This window comes from Oncorhynchus kisutch, linkage group LG15 (assembly GCF_002021735.2).
Source record: "Oncorhynchus kisutch isolate 150728-3 linkage group LG15, Okis_V2, whole genome shotgun sequence".
NCBI lineage: Eukaryota > Metazoa > Chordata > Actinopteri > Salmoniformes > Salmonidae > Oncorhynchus > Oncorhynchus kisutch.
The window spans coordinates 85,778,841-85,799,537 of record NC_034188.2 but is presented as its reverse complement, the minus strand read 5'-3'; the positions used below and the strand labels follow the sequence as shown (position 1 = coordinate 85,799,537).

At 46.5% G+C, this 20,697-nt stretch overlaps 1 protein-coding gene across 1 annotated transcript in view; it reads left to right on the top strand.

Moving 5' to 3' along the window:
* LOC109904928 (neprilysin) overlaps positions 1-19,803 on the top strand; it is a 68,164-nt gene extending 48,361 nt beyond the window's left edge. The window contains 15 exon segments of the mRNA XM_031791230.1: positions 2,126-2,227; positions 2,314-2,450; positions 5,540-5,616; positions 5,619-5,632; positions 5,769-5,897; positions 8,103-8,201; positions 8,619-8,696; positions 8,807-8,910; positions 9,058-9,116; positions 9,862-9,981; positions 10,103-10,236; positions 12,414-12,479; positions 14,850-14,945; positions 17,560-17,636; positions 17,839-19,803. Of these exon segments, the coding sequence (XP_031647090.1) occupies positions 2,126-2,227; positions 2,314-2,450; positions 5,540-5,616; positions 5,619-5,632; positions 5,769-5,897; positions 8,103-8,201; positions 8,619-8,696; positions 8,807-8,910; positions 9,058-9,116; positions 9,862-9,981; positions 10,103-10,236; positions 12,414-12,479; positions 14,850-14,945; positions 17,560-17,636; positions 17,839-17,938 (1,392 nt within the window). The 3' untranslated portion in view covers positions 17,939-19,803.
* Positions 19,804-20,697: the final 894 nt, after the last annotated feature.

The following is a 20,697-nucleotide window of genomic DNA, read 5'->3' as shown; positions in this document are numbered from 1 at the left end:
TAGGTTGGAGTCATTAAAACTAGTTTACATTCACTTAGGTTGGAGTCATTAAAACTAGTTTACATTCACTTAGGTTGGAGTCATTAAAACTAGTTGACATACTCTTAGGTTGGAGTCATTAAAACTAGTTGACATACACTTAGGTTGTAGTCATTAAAACTAGTTTACATACACTTAGGTTGGAGTCATTAAAACTAGTTTACATTCACTGAGGTTGGAGTCATTAAACTAGTTTTTCAACCACTCCACACATTTCTTGTTAACAAACTATGTTTTTGGCAAGTCGGTTAGGACATCTACTTTGTGCATGACGCAAGTCATTTTACCAACAACTGTTTAGACAGACTATTTCACTTCTAATTCACTGTATCACAATTCCAGTTGGTCAGACGTTTACATACACTAAGTTGACTGTGGCTTTTAACAGCTTGGAAAATTCCAGAAAATGATGTCATGGCTTTAGAAGCTTCTGATGGGCTATTTGACATCATTTGAGTCAATTGGAGGTGTACCTGTGGATATATTTCAAGGCCTACCTTCAAACTCAGTGCCTCTTTGCTTGACATAGTGGGAAAATCAAAAGAAATCAGCCCAGAACTCAGAAAATAAATTGTAGACCTCTACAAGTCTGCTTCATCCTTGGCAGCAATTTCCAAATGCCTGAAGGTACCACGTTCATCTGTACAAACAATAGTACGTAAGTATAAACACCATGGGACCACGCAGCAGTCATACTGCTCAGAAAGGAGATTGCGTTCTGTCTCCTAGAGATGAATGTACATTGGTGCAAAAATGCAAATCAATCCCAGAACAGCAGCAAAGGACCTTGTGAAAATGCTGGAGGAAACGGGTACAAGAGTATCTATATCCACAGTAAAACTAGTCCTATATCGACATAACATGAGACTGCTCCGCAAGGAGCAAGCCACTGCTCCAAAACCTCCATAAAAAAGCCAGACTACGGTTTGCAACTGCACATGGGGACAAAGATCATACTTTTTGTCCTCTGATCTGATGAAACAAAAATAGAACTGTTTGGCCATAATGATCATTGTTATGTTTGGAGGAAAAAGGGGGAGGCTTGCAAGCCGAAGAACACCATCCCAAACGTGAAGCACGTGGGTGGCAGCATCATGTTGTGGGTGTGCTTTGCTGCAGGAGGAATTGGTGCACTTCACAGAATAGAAGGCATCATGAGGATGGAAAATTATGTGGATATATTGAAGCAACATCTCAAGACATCAGTCAGGAAGTTAAAGCTTGGTCACAAATTGGTCTTCCAAATGGACAATGACCCCAAGCATACTTCCAAAGTTGTGTCAACATGGCTTAAGGACAACAAAGTCAAGGTATTGGAGTGGCCATCACAAAGCCCTGACCCCAATCCTATAGAAAATTTGTGGGCATAACTGAAGAAGCGCATGTGAGCAAGGAGGCCTACAAACCTGACTCAGTTACACCAGCTCTGTCAGGAGGAATGGGCCAACATTCACCCAGCTTATTGTGGGAAGCTTGTGGAAGGCTACCCAAAACGTTTGACGCAAGTTGAGCAATTTAAGGCAATGCTACCAAATACTAATTGAGTGTATGTAAACTTCTGACCCACTGGGTATGTGATGAAGGAAATAAAAGGTGAAATAAATAATTCTGTCTGCTATTGTTCTGACATTTCACAGTGGTGATCCTAACTGACCTAAGACAGGGAATTTTTACTAGGATTAAATGTCAGTAATTGTCCATCCGGGTTTTCTATTTGCCATATCTTTCAAACTGTGCTCTTTCACAAATATACGTTTTACAGCTCTGGTTCTTACCAGTTGGTGTGGTAACCAGGTGCTGCTGGTTCTTACCAGTTTGTGTGGTACCCCAGCCCTGAGCCCATGTGCTCTTTCTAAACAGATTTGTAACAGATCAACAGGTCCCATTGCTCAGTGCTACACTGCTGCCTTTGACAATAGAACCAGAATTTTCTGGTACTGACATTTACAGTGTAGGGAACCCTTGGCCTCAAAATGCGGTTTGTTGGAGGTGTCTGGACTGACACTGCTGTGTGTTTATTGACAGACAGGCATTTATGATGTGTCCAACAGTGCCTGTTGTTGATTAACATACGGTTTATCAACAGGCCACTGATACTCCAGAGGACCGTAACAACCCAGTCCTCCTCTACAACAACATGGAGCTGAGTGTTCTCAATGCTAACTTCAGCCTGGAGGTCGACACACAAGTAAGTGACTGTGTGTGGATGTGCGCGTGCTCTGCGTGAGTTTTCTGCTCTGTTAACTATGTCTGATGATGAACCCCTCCTCTCAGGTGTTTGACTGGAGTTACTTCACCAGGAAGATCATGGGGACGGTCGGCATCACTGTGCCTGACACGGAGCTTGTCATCAACTACGCACCTAACTACTTCAGACGACTCAACCCTGTCCTGGCCAAGTACACCAAGAGGTGAGCACATTCACTCAGCCTTGTCCTGGCCAAGTACACCAAGAGGTGAGCACATTGACTCAGCCTTGTCCTGGCCAAGTACACCAAGAGGTGAGCACATTGACTCAGCCTTGTCCTGGCCAAGTACACCAAGAGGTGAGCACATTCACTCAGCCTTGTCCTGGCCAAGTACACCAAGAGGTGAGCACATTGACTCAGCCTTGTCCTGGCCAAGTACACCAAGAGGTGAGCACATTGACTCAGCCTTGTCCTGGCCAAGTACACCAAGAGGTGAGCACATTGACTCAGCCTTGTCCTGGCCAAGTACACCAAAAGGTGAGCACATTGACTCAGCCTTGTCCTGGCCAAGTACACCAAGAGGTGAGCACATTGACTCAGCCTTGTCCTAGCCAAGTACACCAAGAGGTGAGCACATTGACTCAGCCTTGTCCTGGCCAAGTACACTGAGGTGAGCACATTGACTCAGCCTTGTCCTGGCCAAGTACACCAAGAGGTGAACACATTGACTCAGCCTTGTCCTGGCCAAGTACACCAAGAGGTGAGCACATTGACTCAGCCTTGTCCTGGCCAAGTACACCAAGAGGTGAACACATTGACTCAGCCTTGTCCTGGCCAATTACACTGAGGTGAGCACATTGACTCAGCCTTGTCCTGGCCAAGTACACCAAGAGGTGAACACATTGACTCAGCCTTGTCCTGGCCAAGTACACCAAGAGGTGAGCACATTGACTCAGCCTTGTCCTGGCCAAGTACACCAAGAGGTGAGCACATTGACTCAGCCTTGTCCTGGCCAATTACACTGAGGTGAGCACATTGACTCAGCCTTGTCCTGGCCAAGTACACCAAGAGGTGAGCACATTGACTCAGCCTTGTCCTGGCCAAGTACCCCAAGAGGTGAACACATTGACTCAGCCTTGTCCTGGCCAAGTACACCAAGAGGTGAACACATTGACTCAGCCTTGTCCTGGCAAAGTACACCAAGAGGTGAGCACATTGACTCAGCCTTGTCCTGGCCAAGTACACCAAGAGGTGAACACATTGACTCAGCCTTGTCCTGGCCAAGTACACTGAGGTGAGCACATTGACTCAGCCTTGTCCTGGCCAAGTACACCAAGAGGTGAACACATTGACTCAGCCTTGTCCTGGCCAAGTACACCAAGAGGTGAGCACATTGACTCAGCCTTGTCCTGGCCAAGTACACCAAGAGGTGAACACATTGACTCAGCCTTGTCCTGGCCAATTACACTGAGGTGAGCACATTGACTCAGCCTTGTCCTGGCCAAGTACACCAAGAGGTGAACACATTGACTCAGCCTTGTCCTGGCCAAGTACCCCAAGAGGTGAACACATTGACTCAGCCTTGTCCTGGCCAAGTACACCAAGAGGTGAACACATTGACTCAGCCTTGTCCTGGCCAAGTACACCAAGAGGTGAACACATTGACTCAGCCTTGTCCTGGCCAAGTACACCAAGAGGTGAGCACATTGACTCAGCCTTGTCCTGGCCAAGTACACCAAGAGGTGAGCACATTGACTCAGCCTTGTCCTGGCCAAGTACACCAAGAGGTGAACACATTGACTCAGCCTTGTCCTGGCCAAGTACACCAAGAGGTGAGCACATTGACTCAGCCTTGTCCTGGCCAAGTACACCAAGAGGTGAACACATTGACTCAGCCTTGTCCTGGCCAAGTACACTGAGGTGAACACATTGACTCAGCCTTGTCCTGGCCAATTACACTGAGGTGAGCACATTGACTCAGCCTTGTCCTAGCCAAGTACACCAAGAGGTGAGCACATTGACTCAGCCTTGTCCTGGCCAAGTACACCAAGAGGTGAACACATTGACTCAGCCTTGTCCTGGCCAAGTACACCAAGAGGTGAGCACATTGACTCAGCCTTGTCCTGGCCAAGTACACCAAGAGGTGAACACATTGACTCAGCCTTGTCCTGGCCAAGTACACCAAGAGGTGAACACATTGACTCAGCCTTGTCCTGGCCAAGTACACTGAGGTGAACACATTGACTCAGCCTTGTCCTGGCCAAGTACACTGAGGTGAACACATTGACTCAGCCTTGTCCTGGCCAAGTACACCAAGAGGTGAACACATTGACTCAGCCTTGTCCTGGCCAAGTACACTGAGGTGAACACATTGACTCAGCCTTGTCCTGGCCAAGTACACTGAGGTGAACACATTGACTCAGCCTTGTCCTGGCCAAGTACACCAAGAGGTGAGCACATTGACTCAGCCTTGTCCTGGCCAAGTACACCAAGAGGTGAGCACATTGACTCAGCCTTGTCCTGGCCAAGTACACTGAGGTGAACACATTGACTCAGCCTTGTCCTGGCCAAGTACACTGAGGTGAACACATTGACTCAGCCTTGTCCTGGCCAAGTACACCAAGAGGTGAACACATTGACTCAGCCTTGTCCTGGCCAATTACACTGAGGTGAGCACATTGACTCAGCCTTGTCCTGGCCAAGTACACCAAGAGGTGAACACATTGACTCAGCCTTGTCCTGGCCAATTACACCAAGAGGTGAACACATTGACTCAGCCTTGTCCTGGCCAAGTACACCAAGAGGTGAACACATTGACTCAGCCTTGTCCTGGCCAAGTACACTGAGGTGAACACATTGACTCAGCCTTGTCCTGGCCAAGTACACTGAGGTGAACACATTGACTCAGCCTTGTCCTGGCCAAGTACACTGAGGTGAACACATTGACTCAGCCTTGTCCTGGCCAAGTACACTGAGGTGAACACATTGACTCAGCCTTGTCCTGGCCAAGTACACTGAGGTGAACACATTGACTCAGCCTTGTCCTGGCCAAGTACACTGAGGTGAACACATTGACTCAGCCTTGTCCTGGCCAAGTACACTGAGGTGAACACATTGACTCAGCCTTGTCCTGGCCAAGTACACTGAGGTGAACACATTGACTCAGCTTTGTCCTAGCCAATTACACTGAGGTGAGCACGTTGAAAAAGACACAGAATTGTGAAGTGATGATAAGCATCAGTTATTCAAACATCTAGTCTTGTGCATTGTAGCTAGTTGCTGGTGTAGTACATCCATGTTGTTGTTTCCAGAGACCTGCAGAACTACATGGTGTGGCGTTTTGTCATGAACATGGTGGTGGGTTTGAGCAGGCAGTACAGAGACACCAGGAAGCCTTCCGCAAGGTACAGACGCACCATCTCCTCCATTTACTCTCCCCTCCTGCCTTTCTCTCTACTCCGTCTTGTCTTCCTACATCTCACTATCTCTCTGTGTGTGTGATGTCATCAGTGTGAGCCATGCTGCGTTGTCCCCCTGCAGGCGTTGTACGGTACCACGTCGGAGGCGGCGGTGTGGCGGCAGTGTGCCATCTACGTCAACAACAATATGGACAACGCTGTTGGAAGGCTGTACGTAGAGGAGGCCTTCTCTGGGGAGAGCAAAGAACTGGTGAGGTTAACGAGGGGGTGGGGGGAGTGTGTGTGTGTACCCCAGCCCTGTATGTTTTACGATACAGCAGCAGTGGGGTAGTGAATCTTTGTGTGTGTGTGCTGAGCAGTGGATATTACTCATCTGTTCTGGTGCTGAGCTCCTCACACACTGCCCACTAATACCTGGATCCCCTGTAACACCTGTAGCCACTGTCCACTGTAACACCTGGAGCCACTGTAACACCTGGAGCCACTGTAACACCTGGAGCCACTGTAACACCTGGAGCCACTGTAACACCTGGAGCCACTGTAACACCTGGAGCCACTGTAACACCTGGAGCCACTGTAACACCTGGAGCCACTGTAACACCTGGAGCCACTGTAACACCTGGAGCCACTGTAACACCTGGAGCCACTGTAACACCTGGAGCCACTGTAACACCTGGAGCCACTGTAACACCTGGAGCCACTGTAACACCTGGAGCCACTGTAACACCTGGAGCCACTGTAACACCGTAACACCTGGAGCCACTAACACCTGGAGCCACTGGCCACTGGAACACCTGGAGTCACTGGCCACTGGAACACCTGGAGCCACTGTAACACCTGGAGCCACTGTAACACCTGGAGCCCCTGGCCACTGTAACACCTGGAGCCCCTGGCCACTGTAACACCTGGAGCCACTGGCCACTGTAACACCTGGAGCCACTGTAACACCTGGAGCCCCTGGCCACTGTAACACCTGGAGCCACTGTAACACCTGGAGCCCCTGGCCACTGTAACACCTGGAGCCCCTGGCCACTAACACCTGGAGCCCCTGGCCACTGTAACACTTGGAGCCCCTGGCCACTGTAACACCTGGAGCCCCTGGCCACTGTAACACTTGGAGCCCCTGGCCACTGTAACACCTGGAGCCACTGTAACACCTGGAGCCCCTGGCCACTGTAACACCTGGAGCCCCTGGCCACTGTAACACCTGGAGCCCCTGGCCACTGTAACACTTGGAGCCCCTGGCCACTGTAACACCTGGAGCCACTGGCCACTGTAACACCTGGAGCCACTGTAACACCTGGAGCCCCTGGCCACTGTAACACCTGGAGCCACTGTAACACCTGGAGCCCCTGGCCACTGTAACACCTGGAGCCCCTGGCCACTGTAACACTTGGAGCCCCTGGCCACTGTAACACCTGGAGCCACTGGCCACTGTAACACCTGGATCAACTGTAACACCTGGAGCCACTGTAACACCTGGAGCCACTGTAACACCTGTAACACCTGGAGCCACTGGCCACTAACACCTGGAGCCACTAACACCTGGAGCCACTGGCCACTGTAACACCTGGAGCCACTGGCCACTGTAACACCTGGAGCCACTGGCCACTGTAACACCTGGAGCCACTAACACCTGGAGTCACTGTAACACCTGGAGCCACTGTAACACCTGGAGCCACTGTAACACCTGGAGCCACTGTAACACCTGGAGCCACTGTAACACCTGGAGCCCCTGGCCACTGTAACACCTGGAGCCCCTGGCCACTGTAACACTTGGAGCGCCTGGCCACTGTAACACTTGGAGCCCCTGGCCACTGTAACACCTGTAGCCACTGGCCACTAACACCTGGAGCCACTGTAACACCTGGAGCCACTAACACCTGGAGCCCCTGGCCACTGTAACACCTGGAGCCACTAACACCTGGAGCCACTGGCCACTGTAACACCTGGAGCCACTGGCCACATGTGGCATGTCACATGAGTGTGTGTGTTTTCAATACCACCTGTGTGTAGAGGTATCTGATTGCATGGCTGCCCTTTTTAAATGTGTGCCACACTGCCTATTTCCCCTCTTCTGTGTCTTAACTGTCCTGTATGTCCGAATGATTCCCTGTGTGTGTGTTTACATGCATAATCCTGTTCTGATCACTTGTTTTGCTGACACAATAAGGTCTCATACCATTGAGTTTACTCTTACACAAATCATAATCCAAACACGCATATTAGCAATCAAAGGTTCAGTCAGCCTCCTCAGACATACCCAGCTATTTTAAACTCACGATGACAACCATAACATTTCAATGCTCACTCTAAAGCATCTCTTTCTTTAACATTCTGTAAGGAGACATCTATCACGTTCTGTTTCAGAGGAACCTGGTCTGAGATCCACTGGTGAAATGGTCAGTACATGCTGATCTGTGTGTGTGTGTGTGTGTGTGTGTGTGTGTGTTAGATGGAAGAGATGATCTCTGTGATCCGCGAGGTGTTCATCAGTAACTTAGACCACCTAAGATGGATGGATGTCGAGACCAAGAAGGCTGCTGAGGAGAAGGTGAGACTCACCTGCCGATGATTACCAACTGTTGACCTCGAGCGGATCTTTTCACCTGTCTCTGTATTACCTGTCTCTCTCTTCTACCTGTCTCTGTATTACCTGTCGGTCTCTCTTCTACCTGTCTCTGTATTACCTGTCTCTCTCTTCTACCTGTCTCTGTATTACCTATTGGTCTCTCTTCTACCTGTCTCTGTATTACCTGTTGGTCTCTCTTCTACCTGTCTCTGTATTACCTGTTGGTCTCTCTTCTACCTGTCTCTGTATTACCTGTTGGTCTCTCTCTTCTACCTGTCTCTGTATTACCTGTTGGTCTCTCTTCTACCTGTCTCTGTATTACCTGTCGGTCTCTCTTCTACCTGTCTGCCTCTTCTACTCTGTGTCATTATCACCCTCAAACTCTCCAATCCTCTATAGGCACAAGCTATCCGAGAGCGGATTGGCTACTCCAACAACATCAAGAATGACACCTACCTGAATAACGAGTATAGAAATGTGAGTGTTGAAAGATCATAATGCATTACATCAGTGGATGTGATACAGTGGACACAGGGTTCAAACTATCATATTTGCCATTGACAGCAATGTGTTTGTGTTGGTGTTAGTTGAGCTACAGTGCAGAGGAGTACTTTGAGAATATCCTTCAGAACCTGAACTACGTACAGAAGAAACGTCTGAGGAAGCTACGGGTCAAAGTCAACAAAGAAGAGTAAGATCCTCCCTTCCCAAAACCCATTGTCAGCACTGGCTAAAATAGCAGCCACGGCGCTAAGATTAGAGTAGTTATTAACTTCTGTTTGAAAATTCATGGAAGAGTTCATAATTAATGTGAAACATCTTCCCGTCTCATCACCAGATGGGTAACGGGAGCAGCCATTGTCAATGCTTTCTACTCTTCAAGCAAAAACCAAATAGGTAACAGAGTCCTCTCTACCGTCCTCTCTACCGTCACCTCTACTGTCACCTCCCGCAACCTCTACTGTCACCTCCCGTCACCTCTACTGTCGCCTCTACTGTCACCTCCCGTCGCCTCTACTGTCACCTCTCGCCGCCTCTACTGTCTCCTCCCGTCTCCTCCCGCCGCCTCTACTGTCTCCTCCCGCCGCCTCTACTGTCTCCTCCCGCCGCCTCTACTGTCACCTCTACTGTGTCCTCCCGTCTCCTCCCGTCTCCTCTACTGTCTCCTCTACTGTCTCCTCCCGTCTCCTCTACTGTCTCCTCCCGCCACCTCTACTGTCTCCTCCCGCCACCTCTACTGTCTCCTCCCGCCGCCTCTACTGTCTCCTCCCGCCGCCTCTACTGTCTCCTCCCGCCGCCTCTGTCTCCTCCCGCCGCCTCTGTCTCCTCCCGCCGCCTCTACTGTCTCCTCCCGCCGCCTCTACTGTCTCCTCCCGCCGCCTCTACTGTCTCCTCCCGCAGCCTCTACTGTCTCCTCCCGTCGCCTCTACTGTCTCCTCCCGTCGCCTCTACTCTCTCCTCCCGTCGCCTCTACTCTCTCCTCCCGTCGCCTCTACTCTCTCCTCCCATCATCTCTACTGTCATGTCACCTCCACTGTCTCTTCCTGTCACCTACTGTCTCTTCCCGTCACCTCTACTGTCTCCTCACATCATTTCTGAAATGTGAGCTCCTTCCTGTCTCTCTCTCCTCCTATGCTCTCAGTGTTTCCAGCAGGCATCCTCCAGCCTCCATTCTTCGGTAAAGGCCAGACCAAGTCTCTGAATTTTGGAGGTATCGGCATGGTGATCGGACACGAGATCACTCACGGGTTCGATGACAACGGTAAGAGACTGTGCACATACAGTTAGCTTCATAAGAATTGAATCCAATTTGAAAGTGTTGTTTTATGACATGTGGACTAGCTGGTCAGCTGTCCGTAACAGTTTGTTTGTCCGGTTGCCAGGTCGTAACTATGATAAAGATGGTGACCTGAAGGAATGGTGGACGCCAAGCTCCACCCAGAACTTTGTGAATCTGTCCAAGTGCATTGTGGACCAGTATGGAAGCTTCTCCTGGGACCTGGCCAACGGACTGAATGTATGTTGTCCTCTCCTGTCCCTTTTCTCTGCATCTGTTTTCTCTTTTCTCCTCTCTTTCCCAGGAAATGTGCACTGGGTTCACATCAAATTGTATTTGTCACATGCGCCGAATACAACCTTACCATGAAATGCTTACTTACAAGCCCTTAACCAACAATGCAGTTCATGAAGTAGTTAAGACAATTTTTACTAAATAATCTAAAGTTAAAAAGTAACACACAATAAAATAACAATAACGAGGCTATATACAGTGTGGAGGCTATATACAGGGGGTACCGGTACTGAGTCAATGTGGAGGCTATATACAGGGGGTACCGGTACCGAGTCAATGTGGAGGCTATATACAGAGGGTACCGGTACCGAGTCAATGTGCGGTGGCGCATGTGTGTCAATGTACATAGTCTGGGTGGTCATAGTCAATTTTGCTGCTACTCGCTGTTCATTATCTATGCATAGTCACTTCACCCCTACCTACATGCACAAATGACCTCAACTAGCCTGTACCCCTGCACACTGACTCTGTACCGGTACCCCTGTATATAGCCTCCACATTGACTCTGTACCGGTACCCCCTGTATATAGCCTCCACATTGACTCTGTACCGGTACCCCCTGTATATAGCCTCCACATTGACTCTGTACCGGTACGCCCTGTATATAGCCTCCACATTGACTCTGTACCGGTACGCCCTGTATATAGCCTCCACATTGACTCAGTACCGGTACCCCCTGTATATAGCCTCCACATTGACTCAGTACCGGTACCCCCTGTATATAGCCTCCACATTGACTCTGTACTGGTACCCCTGTATATAGCCTCCACATTGACTCAGTACCGGTACCCCCTGTATATAGCCTCCACATTGACTCTGTACTGGTACCCCCTGTATATAGCCTCCACATTGACTCTGTACTGGTACCCCCTGTATATAGCCTCCACATTGACTCTGTACCGGTACCCCCCTGTATATAGCCTCCACATTGACTCAGTACCGGTACCCCCTGTATATAGCCTCCACATTGACTCTGTACTGGTACCCCCTGTATATAGCCTCCACATTGACTCAGTACCGGTACCCCCTGTATATAGCCTCCACATTGACTCAGTACCGGTACCCCCTGTATATAGCCTCCACATTGACTCTGTACTGGTACCCCCTGTATATAGCCTCCACATTGACTCTGTACCGGTACCCCCTGTATATAGCCTCCACATTGACTCAGTACCGGTACCCCCTGTATATAGCCTCCACATTGACTCAGTACCGGTACCCCCTGTATATAGCCTCCACATTGACTCAGTACCGGTACCCCCTGTATATAGCCTCCACATTGACTCAGTACCGGTACCCCCTGTATATAGCCTCCACATTGACTCAGTACCGGTACCCCTGTATATAGCCTCCACATTGACTCAGTACCGGTACCCCCTGTATATAGCCTCCACATTGACTCAGTACCGGTACCCCCTGTATATAGCCTCCACATTGACTCAGTACCGGTACCCCTGTATATAGCCTCCACACTGACTCAGTACCGGTACCCCCTGTATATAGCCTCCACATTGACTCTGTACTGGTACCCCCTGTATATAGCCTCCACATTGACTCTGTACTGGTACCCCCTGTATATAGCCTCCACATTGACTCAGTACCGGTACCCCCTGTATATAGCCTCCACATTGACTCAGTACCGGTACCCCCTGTATATAGCCTCCACATTGACTCAGTACCGGTACCCCCTGTATATAGCCTCATGTTATTGTATTATTATTTTTCTGTAGTTTATTTGGTAAATATTTTCTTAACTCTTGAACTGCACTGTTGGTTAAGGGCTTGTAAGTAAAGCATTTCACTTGTTGTATTCAGCACATGTGACAAAGTTTGATTTGATACCCTCTAAAAAAAAATGCATGTCTTTGGGGTATGAGTTTTGGGGTATGAGTTTTGGGTGTCTACTTTTGCCCTGCTCCCCTAAAATGGCAGAACTATGTAAAAAATTATAGCACGTTCTGTAACGGTTTACCCCGATAATGGATGAAAATAGCCTCAAATTAAAGCTGACAGTCTGCATTTAGTCATTATATCGTTTACAATCCAAAGTGCTGGAGTACAGAGCCAAAACAACAAATGTTTAAGACTGTATTGATCTTGATGTTTTTGTTTTCTGTAAGCAGCTCAATGGAAATAACACTCTGGGAGAGAACATTGCGGACAACGGCGGGATTCGCCAGTCGTACCAGGTAGGAATGCAGAAAGACAAAGATTTTACACAAGGGGGAAAAAAACACAATCTGTGGAAAACAAATCAAGGAGTTTGAATACTGTCTGAAGGCACCGTAGACAGGTACTTCAATAGCCTTTAGTACATTACATAGACAGGTACTTCAATAGCCTTTAGTACATTACATTAGATAGACAGGTACTTCAATAGCCTTTAGTACATTACATTAGATAGACAGGTACTTCAATAGCCTTTAGTACATTACATTAGATAGACAGGTACTTCAATAGCCTTTAGTACATTACATTAGATAGACAGGTACTTCAATAGCCTTTAGTACATTACATTAGATAGACAGGTACTTCAATAGCCTTTAGTACATTACATTAGATAGACAGGTACTTCAATAGCCTTTAGTACATTACATTAGATAGACAGGTACTTCAATAGCCTTTAGTACATTACATTTGATAGACAGGTACTTCAATAGCCTTTAGTACATTACATTTGATAGACAGGTACTTCAATAGCCTTTAGTACATTACATTAGATAGACAGGTACTTCAATAGCCTTTAGTACATTACATTAGATAGACAGGTACTTCAATAGCCTTTAGTACATTACATTAGATAGACAGGTACTTCAATAGCCTTTAGTACATTACATTTGATAGACAGGTACTTCAATAGCCTTTAGTACATTACATTAGATAGACAGGTACTTCAATAGCCTTTAGTACATTACATTTGATAGACAGGTACTTCAATAGCCTTTAGTACATTACATTAGATAGACAGGTACTTCAATAGCCTTTAGTACATTACATTAGATAGACAGGTACTTCAATAGCCTTTAGTACATTAGTACCGGTACCGAGTCAATGTCGTTTTTTTGGAATTGTTAGTTAGATTACTTGTTCGTTATTACTGCATTGTCGGAACTAGAAGCACAAGCATTTCGCTACACTCGCATTAACATCTGCTAACCATGTGTATGTGACAAATAAAATTTGATTTGATTTGAAAAAGATAGACAGGTACTTCAATAGCCTTTAGTACTTTACATTAGATAGACAGGTACTTCAATAGCCTTTAGTACATTACATTAGATAGACAGGTACTTCAATAGCCTTTAGTACATTACATTAGATAGACAGGTACTTTATTGGGCTTTAATACTTAGTTTTATTAGATTTTACTTTACGATAGATGCGCACTGTCAACAGTTTTTATTCAACACTATTATAAAACATCAAATGTGCTTCTCTCTACTTCCACTGCAGCTGCAATGAATGAGTAACCAAGTGTATCGATGCCCTGCGTTTATATTATTATTATTAGCAACTCGTTGTCTATTTTTATATCAAGGAATATTTCACTTTCGCTGGTAATAGGAACAACATGAATTTGTGCATGAAGCTGATGCGGTTTGACTTGAGTTTCACCATCAGGTGTAAGACGGTGCCCCCTCTCTCTCTGGTCAGTCTCACCGTAGGAAAGGAAGGATAGAACAGGGACCATGAAAGGCTGACCCTCTGCTGCTCTCTCCCTCCGCTGAGACTAATGTCGTGTTCAGAACAAACAAAAAAAGAAAATGAGATCCGAGTGCGGAATTTTTTTTCTTCTCCAATGGTCATTCAACTCGGAAATGTGGGTGTCTTTCTAGAGCTACGACTTTCCGATCAGAAGATCACTGACGTCATGATCTGACCTCGAAAGCATTATGACCTTGACACTCAAGAATGATCAGGGATGTGCAACTATAGTTTTCCTTCACAGAAAATACATGATGACAACAGAAGCGCTATTTGTCTGGGGGGAACACAAATAAATGAGCTTACAGTGAAAAGGCGAGTGTCGCAGTGGTCTAAGGCACTGCATCTCAGTGAAAGATGCATCACTACAGTCCCTGGTTCGATTCCAGGCTGCATCACATCCAGCCGTGATTGGGAATCCCACAGGGCGGCGCACAATTGGCCCAGCTTTGTCCGGGTTTGGCCGAGGTAGGCCATCATTGTAAAGAATTTGTTCTTAACTGATTTGCCTAGTTAAATAAAACAATTTTAAATTCAGCGATGCATGGCCAACCTATTTCTAATGGTTATTATAGAAAGAATAGTGGTGTTGTCGATTTCAGGCCTATTGTACCCAGTAATACTGTATGTGCGGAAGCTCAGAGAGGATGAGTGTAAAATAAGTCTCTGTTATATACACAGATGGAAGTGGGGTTGGAATGATTTCAGGCCAGAGCAAGGATGGAATGATTTCAGTCCAGAAAGAGGACGGAATTATTTCAGGCCAGAGAGAGGATGGAGTGATTTAGGCCAGAGAGAGGATGGAATGATTTCAGGCCAGAGAGAGGATGTAAGTGGTGGTGTTATGATTACAGGCCTACCTGAACTATGTGGAGAAGAATGGGAATGAGCCTCTCCTGCCTGGAATAAACCTCAACCATCAACAACTCTTCTTTCTCAACTTCGCTCAGGTCAGACTGGATGGATGGATAAGTGGATGGATGGATAAGTGGATGGATGGATAAGTGGATGGATGGATAAGTGGATGGATGGATGGATAAGTGCATGGATGGATGGATGGATAAGTGCATGGATGGATGGATGGATAAGTGCATGGATGGATGGATGGATAAGTGCATGGATGGATGGATGGATAAGTGCATGGATGGATGGATGGATAAGTGCATGGATGGATGGATGGATAAGTGCATGGATGGATGGATGGATGGATAAGTGCATGGATGGATGGATGGATGGATAAGTGCATGGATGGATGGATGGATGGATAAGTGCATGGATGGATGGATGGATAAGTGCATGGATGGATGGATGGATAAGTGCATGGATGGATGGATGGATAAGTGCATGGATGGATGGATGGATAAGTGCATGGATGGATGGATAAGTGCATGGATGGATGGATGGATAAGTGCATGATGGATGGATGGATAAGTGCATGGATGGATGGATAAGTGCATGGATGGATGGATGGATAAGTGCATGGATGGATGGTTAAGTGGATGGATGGATGGATAAGTGCATGGATGGATGGATGGATGGATGGATGGATGGATAAGTGCATGGATGGATGGATAAGTGCATGGATGGATGGATGGATAAGTGCATGGATGGATGGATAAATGGATGGATGGATAAGTGCATGGATGGATGGATAAGTGCATGGATGGATGGATAAATGGATGGATGGATAAGTGCATGGATGGATGGATAAGTGCATGGATGGATGGATGAGTGCATGGATGGATGGATGAGTGCATGGATGGATGATACGTGCATGGATGGATGGTTAAGTGCATGGATGGATGGTTAAGTGCATGGATGGATGGATGGATAAGTGCATGGATGGATGGATGGATAAGTGCATGGATGGATAAGTGCATGGATGGATGGATGGATAAGTGCATGGATGGATGGATGGATAAGTGCATGGATGGATGGATAAGTGCATGGATGGATGGATGGATGGATAAGTGCATGGATGGATGGTTAAGTGGATGGATAAGTGCATGGATGGATGGATAAGTGCATGGATGGATGGATGGATTGGATGGATAAGTGCATGGATGGATGGATAAGTGCATGGATGGATGGATAAGTGCATGGATGGATGGATAAGTGCATGGATGGATGGATAAGTGCATGGATGGTTAAGTGCATGGATGGATAAGTGCATGGATGGATGGTTAAGTGCATGGATGGATAAGTGCATGGATGGATAAGTGCATGGATGGATGGATAAGTGCATGGATGGATGGATAAGTGCATGGATGGATGGATAAGTGCATGGATGGTTAAGTGCATGGATGGATAAGTGCATGGATGGATGGATAAGTGCATGGATGGATGGTTTAAGTGCATGGATGGATGGTTAAGTGCATGGATGGATGGTTAAGTGCATGGATGGATGGTTAAGTGCATGGATGGATGGTTAAGTGCATGGATGGATAAGTGCATGGATGGATGGATAAGTGCATGGATGGATGGATAAGTGCATGGATGGATGGTTAAGTGCATGGATGGATGGTTAAGTGCATGGATGGATGGTTAAGTGCATGGATGGATGGTTAAGTGCATGGATGGATGGTTAAGTGCATGGATGGATGGATGGATAAGTGCATGGATGGATGGATGGATGGATAAGTGCATGGATGGATGGTTAAGTGCATGGATGGATGGTTAAGTGCATGGATGGATGGTTAAGTGCATGGATGGATGGTTAAGTGCATGGATGGATGGATGGATAAGTGCATGGATGGATGGATGGATGGATAAGTGCATGGATGGATAAGTGCATGGATGGATGGATGGATGGATAAGTGCATGGATGGATGGATGGTTAAGTGCATGGATGGATGGATAAGTGCATGGATGGATGGATGGATAAGTGCATGGATGGATGGATGGTTAATGGATGGTTAAGTACATGGATGGATGGATGGATGGATAAGTGCATGGATGGATGGATAAGTGCATGGATGGATGGATGGATAAGTGCATGGATGGATGGTTAAGTGCATGGATGGATGGTTAAGTGCATGGATGGTTGGATAAGTGCATGGATGGATGGATAAGTGCATGGATGGATGGACAAGTGCATGGATGGATGGATGGTTAAGTGCATGGATGGATGGATAAGTGCATGGATGGATGGTTAAGTGCATGGATGGATGGTTAAGTGCATGGATGGTTGGATAAGTGCATGGATGGATGGATAAGTGCATGGATGGATGGACAAGTGCATGGATGGATGGATGGTTAAGTGCATGGATGGATGGTTAAGTGCATGGATGGATGGTTAAGTGCATGGATGGATGGTTAAGTGCATGGATGGATGGTTAAGTGCATGGATGGATGGTTAAGTGCATGGATGGATGGTTAAGTGCATGGATGGATGGTTAAGTGCATGGATGGATGGTTAAGTGCATGGATGGATGGATAAGTGCATGGATGGATGGATAAGTGCATGGATGGATAAGTGCATGGATGGATGGTTAAGTGCATGGATGGATAGTTAAGGGGAATAATGGATGTCACTCCCTATCACAATCCTGTCTCTTCCTCCAGGTGTGGTGTGGAACACATCGGCCACAACAAGCTGTCAACTCCATCAAAGTAGATGTACACAGTCCAGGGAAGTTCAGGTACGATCTCTCATTCCTCTCCTGTATCACTTCCTCTTCCACTAACCCCATCTCTCATCATATTAACTCTTTGTGGCCCTCCGTGTCTCTGGTTGACCTTATTTCTCTGGTTTACCTTAGTGTGATTTAGACCTGGGACACCAGGTGTGGGGGTTGCCTTGTCATTCTGGCCACTGATGACAATTTCCTGTTTCCTGTTCAGGGTCCTGGGGTCCCTCCAGAACTTCCCTGAGTTTGCCAAGGCCTTCAACTGTCCCAAGAACAGCTACATGGTGCCTGACAGTATCTGCCGAGTCTGGTGATACGGTAGTTTGACACTAGCCTACCCTGAGGCTGGTAGGGGGTGAGAGGTGGGCTTGTGTCCTCTTTCCCTTCCTAACCACCTCACCTTTCCCCCTGACTGTTAGAGCACTAGTCTGGAACAGGGGTATGTTCTATGTTCCCTGCAGGGTGGACCAGGACTGCTACACTGACTGTACAGAACAAACATATTCAATGGACTACAGAGTGCTGTTCATAGCCAGCTCCCAGACTCTTCACCAGATCAGCAGGGTCACTGCTTTCCACAGGATACAGTCACGTCAATTCAATCTTTTTTTTGTGTTTGAAAATGTACTTTTCAATTCTACTTTTTTCCCCCGCTGCATTTCAATCATGACAAAATCGTTTTTTTTTGTATACAAAATGTGAGACTAATTTGAGCATCTTGAACAACAGACAAATATCCACTTATTCTAAACTGCAGCTCTGTTTGTCCAAAATGCTATTTGTTTTACACTGAGGTGGGCCCCAATATAAACCAAACATATACTGTATAATCAATACATTATAGATGAATATAAATTGACAGTAATCAGTAGTCACACTTGGGGGGGGATTCTATTTGATTGTATATTTAAGAAAACCACATTTTATTTTACTGAATATACACCAATGAGTATAACAATAATTTCATGTTTTTTCTGTATATGTTAATGTCTCTAAATGGATGCCAACTATGTCTATAAGCACCAAACTCTTACGTTGTTGCCTTGGAAACAGTTGGGCGACTTAGCTGGTCAGGAAATGACATACATCAAACATATTGCTATTTTTATTTTACAGCAAGAATGTGACCTTGATTCAAACTGCTCTGTCCAGCAGAGGAGGCTGGTGGGAGGAGCTATAGCAGGACGGGCTCATTACAGTGGCTGGAATGGAACCAATGGAATGGTACCAAACAAATGGAACCAATGGAATGGTACCAAACAAATGGAACCAATGGAATGGTACCAAACAAATGGAACCAATGGAATGGTACCAAACAAATGGAACCAATGGAATGGTACCAAACAAATGGAACCAATGGAATGGTACCAAACAAATGGAACCAACGCGTTTCACTCAGTTTCTTTGAATTCCATTCCAACCGTTACAATGAGCCCGTCCTCTTAGAGGTACTTCCACCAGCCTCCTCTGGTGTTCAGTGTGTGTTTGTCTTTTTGATGTGTGTTTTTAAATTTATCCGAGTGTAACCACTACATTTTTCAACAAACTGATGAAGCCTTGCATGAACCATGGTGCTACTGCTGTTTTGTGTGTGTGTGTGTGTGTGTGGGGGGGGGGGCCTGAGGAAGTCAGGTTTGTAGCTGGACCCCCCCCCCCCCCACACACACTGTTTACGCCAAAGATTTTTAAGTCTGAAATATTTTCCTGACTTAAAAATGTGCCACAAATAACCTCTTCTTTCTCCTGCTCTTTATAATTGTTTTCACACACACACGGGAAACACAATATGTTGTCCTTGTTGATGTTCAGCATTATCACGGTGTGTTTAAGGTACAGAAGTAACTAAGTGTTACGTTTTGGTCTCTTTTATTCCTTTCTGGGAGAAGCAGATTTAATATTTGCACCTGTTAAGGTGTTTGGTAAGTCCTGGTTTGAAACACACTATCCTTTTAGATCCTCCTATGTAAGGGGGAAAGGAGGATCAGTCCACAATGTGTCATGGGACTCAAAACATACCATTTCTCAAAAATGCCACCTGTTTATGTTGCCAGGTTTTCTGTGTGTATGTTTTCCCTCCTACACATATACACACAACCATCTCACCTGTAGAAGGATAGACGGATATACCTCAGTTGCCTGTATTTACATACTTTGTAATAAAAGAAATCCTTAAAGAGAACGTGGTATGTGTCAGACGTATTCTTTGTGTAGGTAGAGTACATGCTAGAGATATGGAGGGAGGGGGTGTGTCATTGTGACTCCAGGGTCTATCTGAGATGACAACCAGTGGATGGATGTGTGCAGCCAGGCAACAGAGTTTTCCTTGGCTTTTTCCTAATTGCTGAGACAACCCAGCTCTGTGAGATCCAACAATGCTCTTTTCTATATGTCAATGTGCTACTACCTCATGTGTTTGTTTGAGGAGGTCCTATATGATTTAAAGCAGAGCTACTTCTTCCTTCCCTGGGGCGGGCTGGCTCTCATCCACCTCTTCTGGTTGGTTTTGAGCTGGCAAACCAGGTGTGTACAGAGCCCTTAGCCAATCAGTGACATTAGTTCAGAAACCAAACATGTCAGGAAGGGACAAACAGAATCCAGCAGGACTGTGACTTCAAGAAGTCATTCCTCAACTGAACACACAAACTGTTATACCATCCCATTTTGCCAACAGTCACAATAAGAGCGACGTGTTATACCATCCCATTTTGCCAACAGTCACAATAAGAGCGACGTGTTATACCATCCCATTTTGCCAACAGTCACAATAAGAGTGATGTGTTATACCATTGACCTAAGTCATTGGTTTTGGCTTGAATGTGACTTAAGTTGATCATTTAAGTCCCAGGGAGAGTAATGACTCTAGGACGGTGTCTCTCCACAACTCAAGTTGTTCCCCATTGACACTAGGTGAGTGTTTTCAGGGTGTTTTGGCTACGTTGATGGACCTGGGTCATGTCCCCTGCTCAGACGTGGCACACATCAACCAATGGTTGCATGACATGTCATCGACTGACAGATTGCTGTAACTTTCTGATGTGGTTAGCTGCAGTTACAATACCTATCCAGGCGTGGT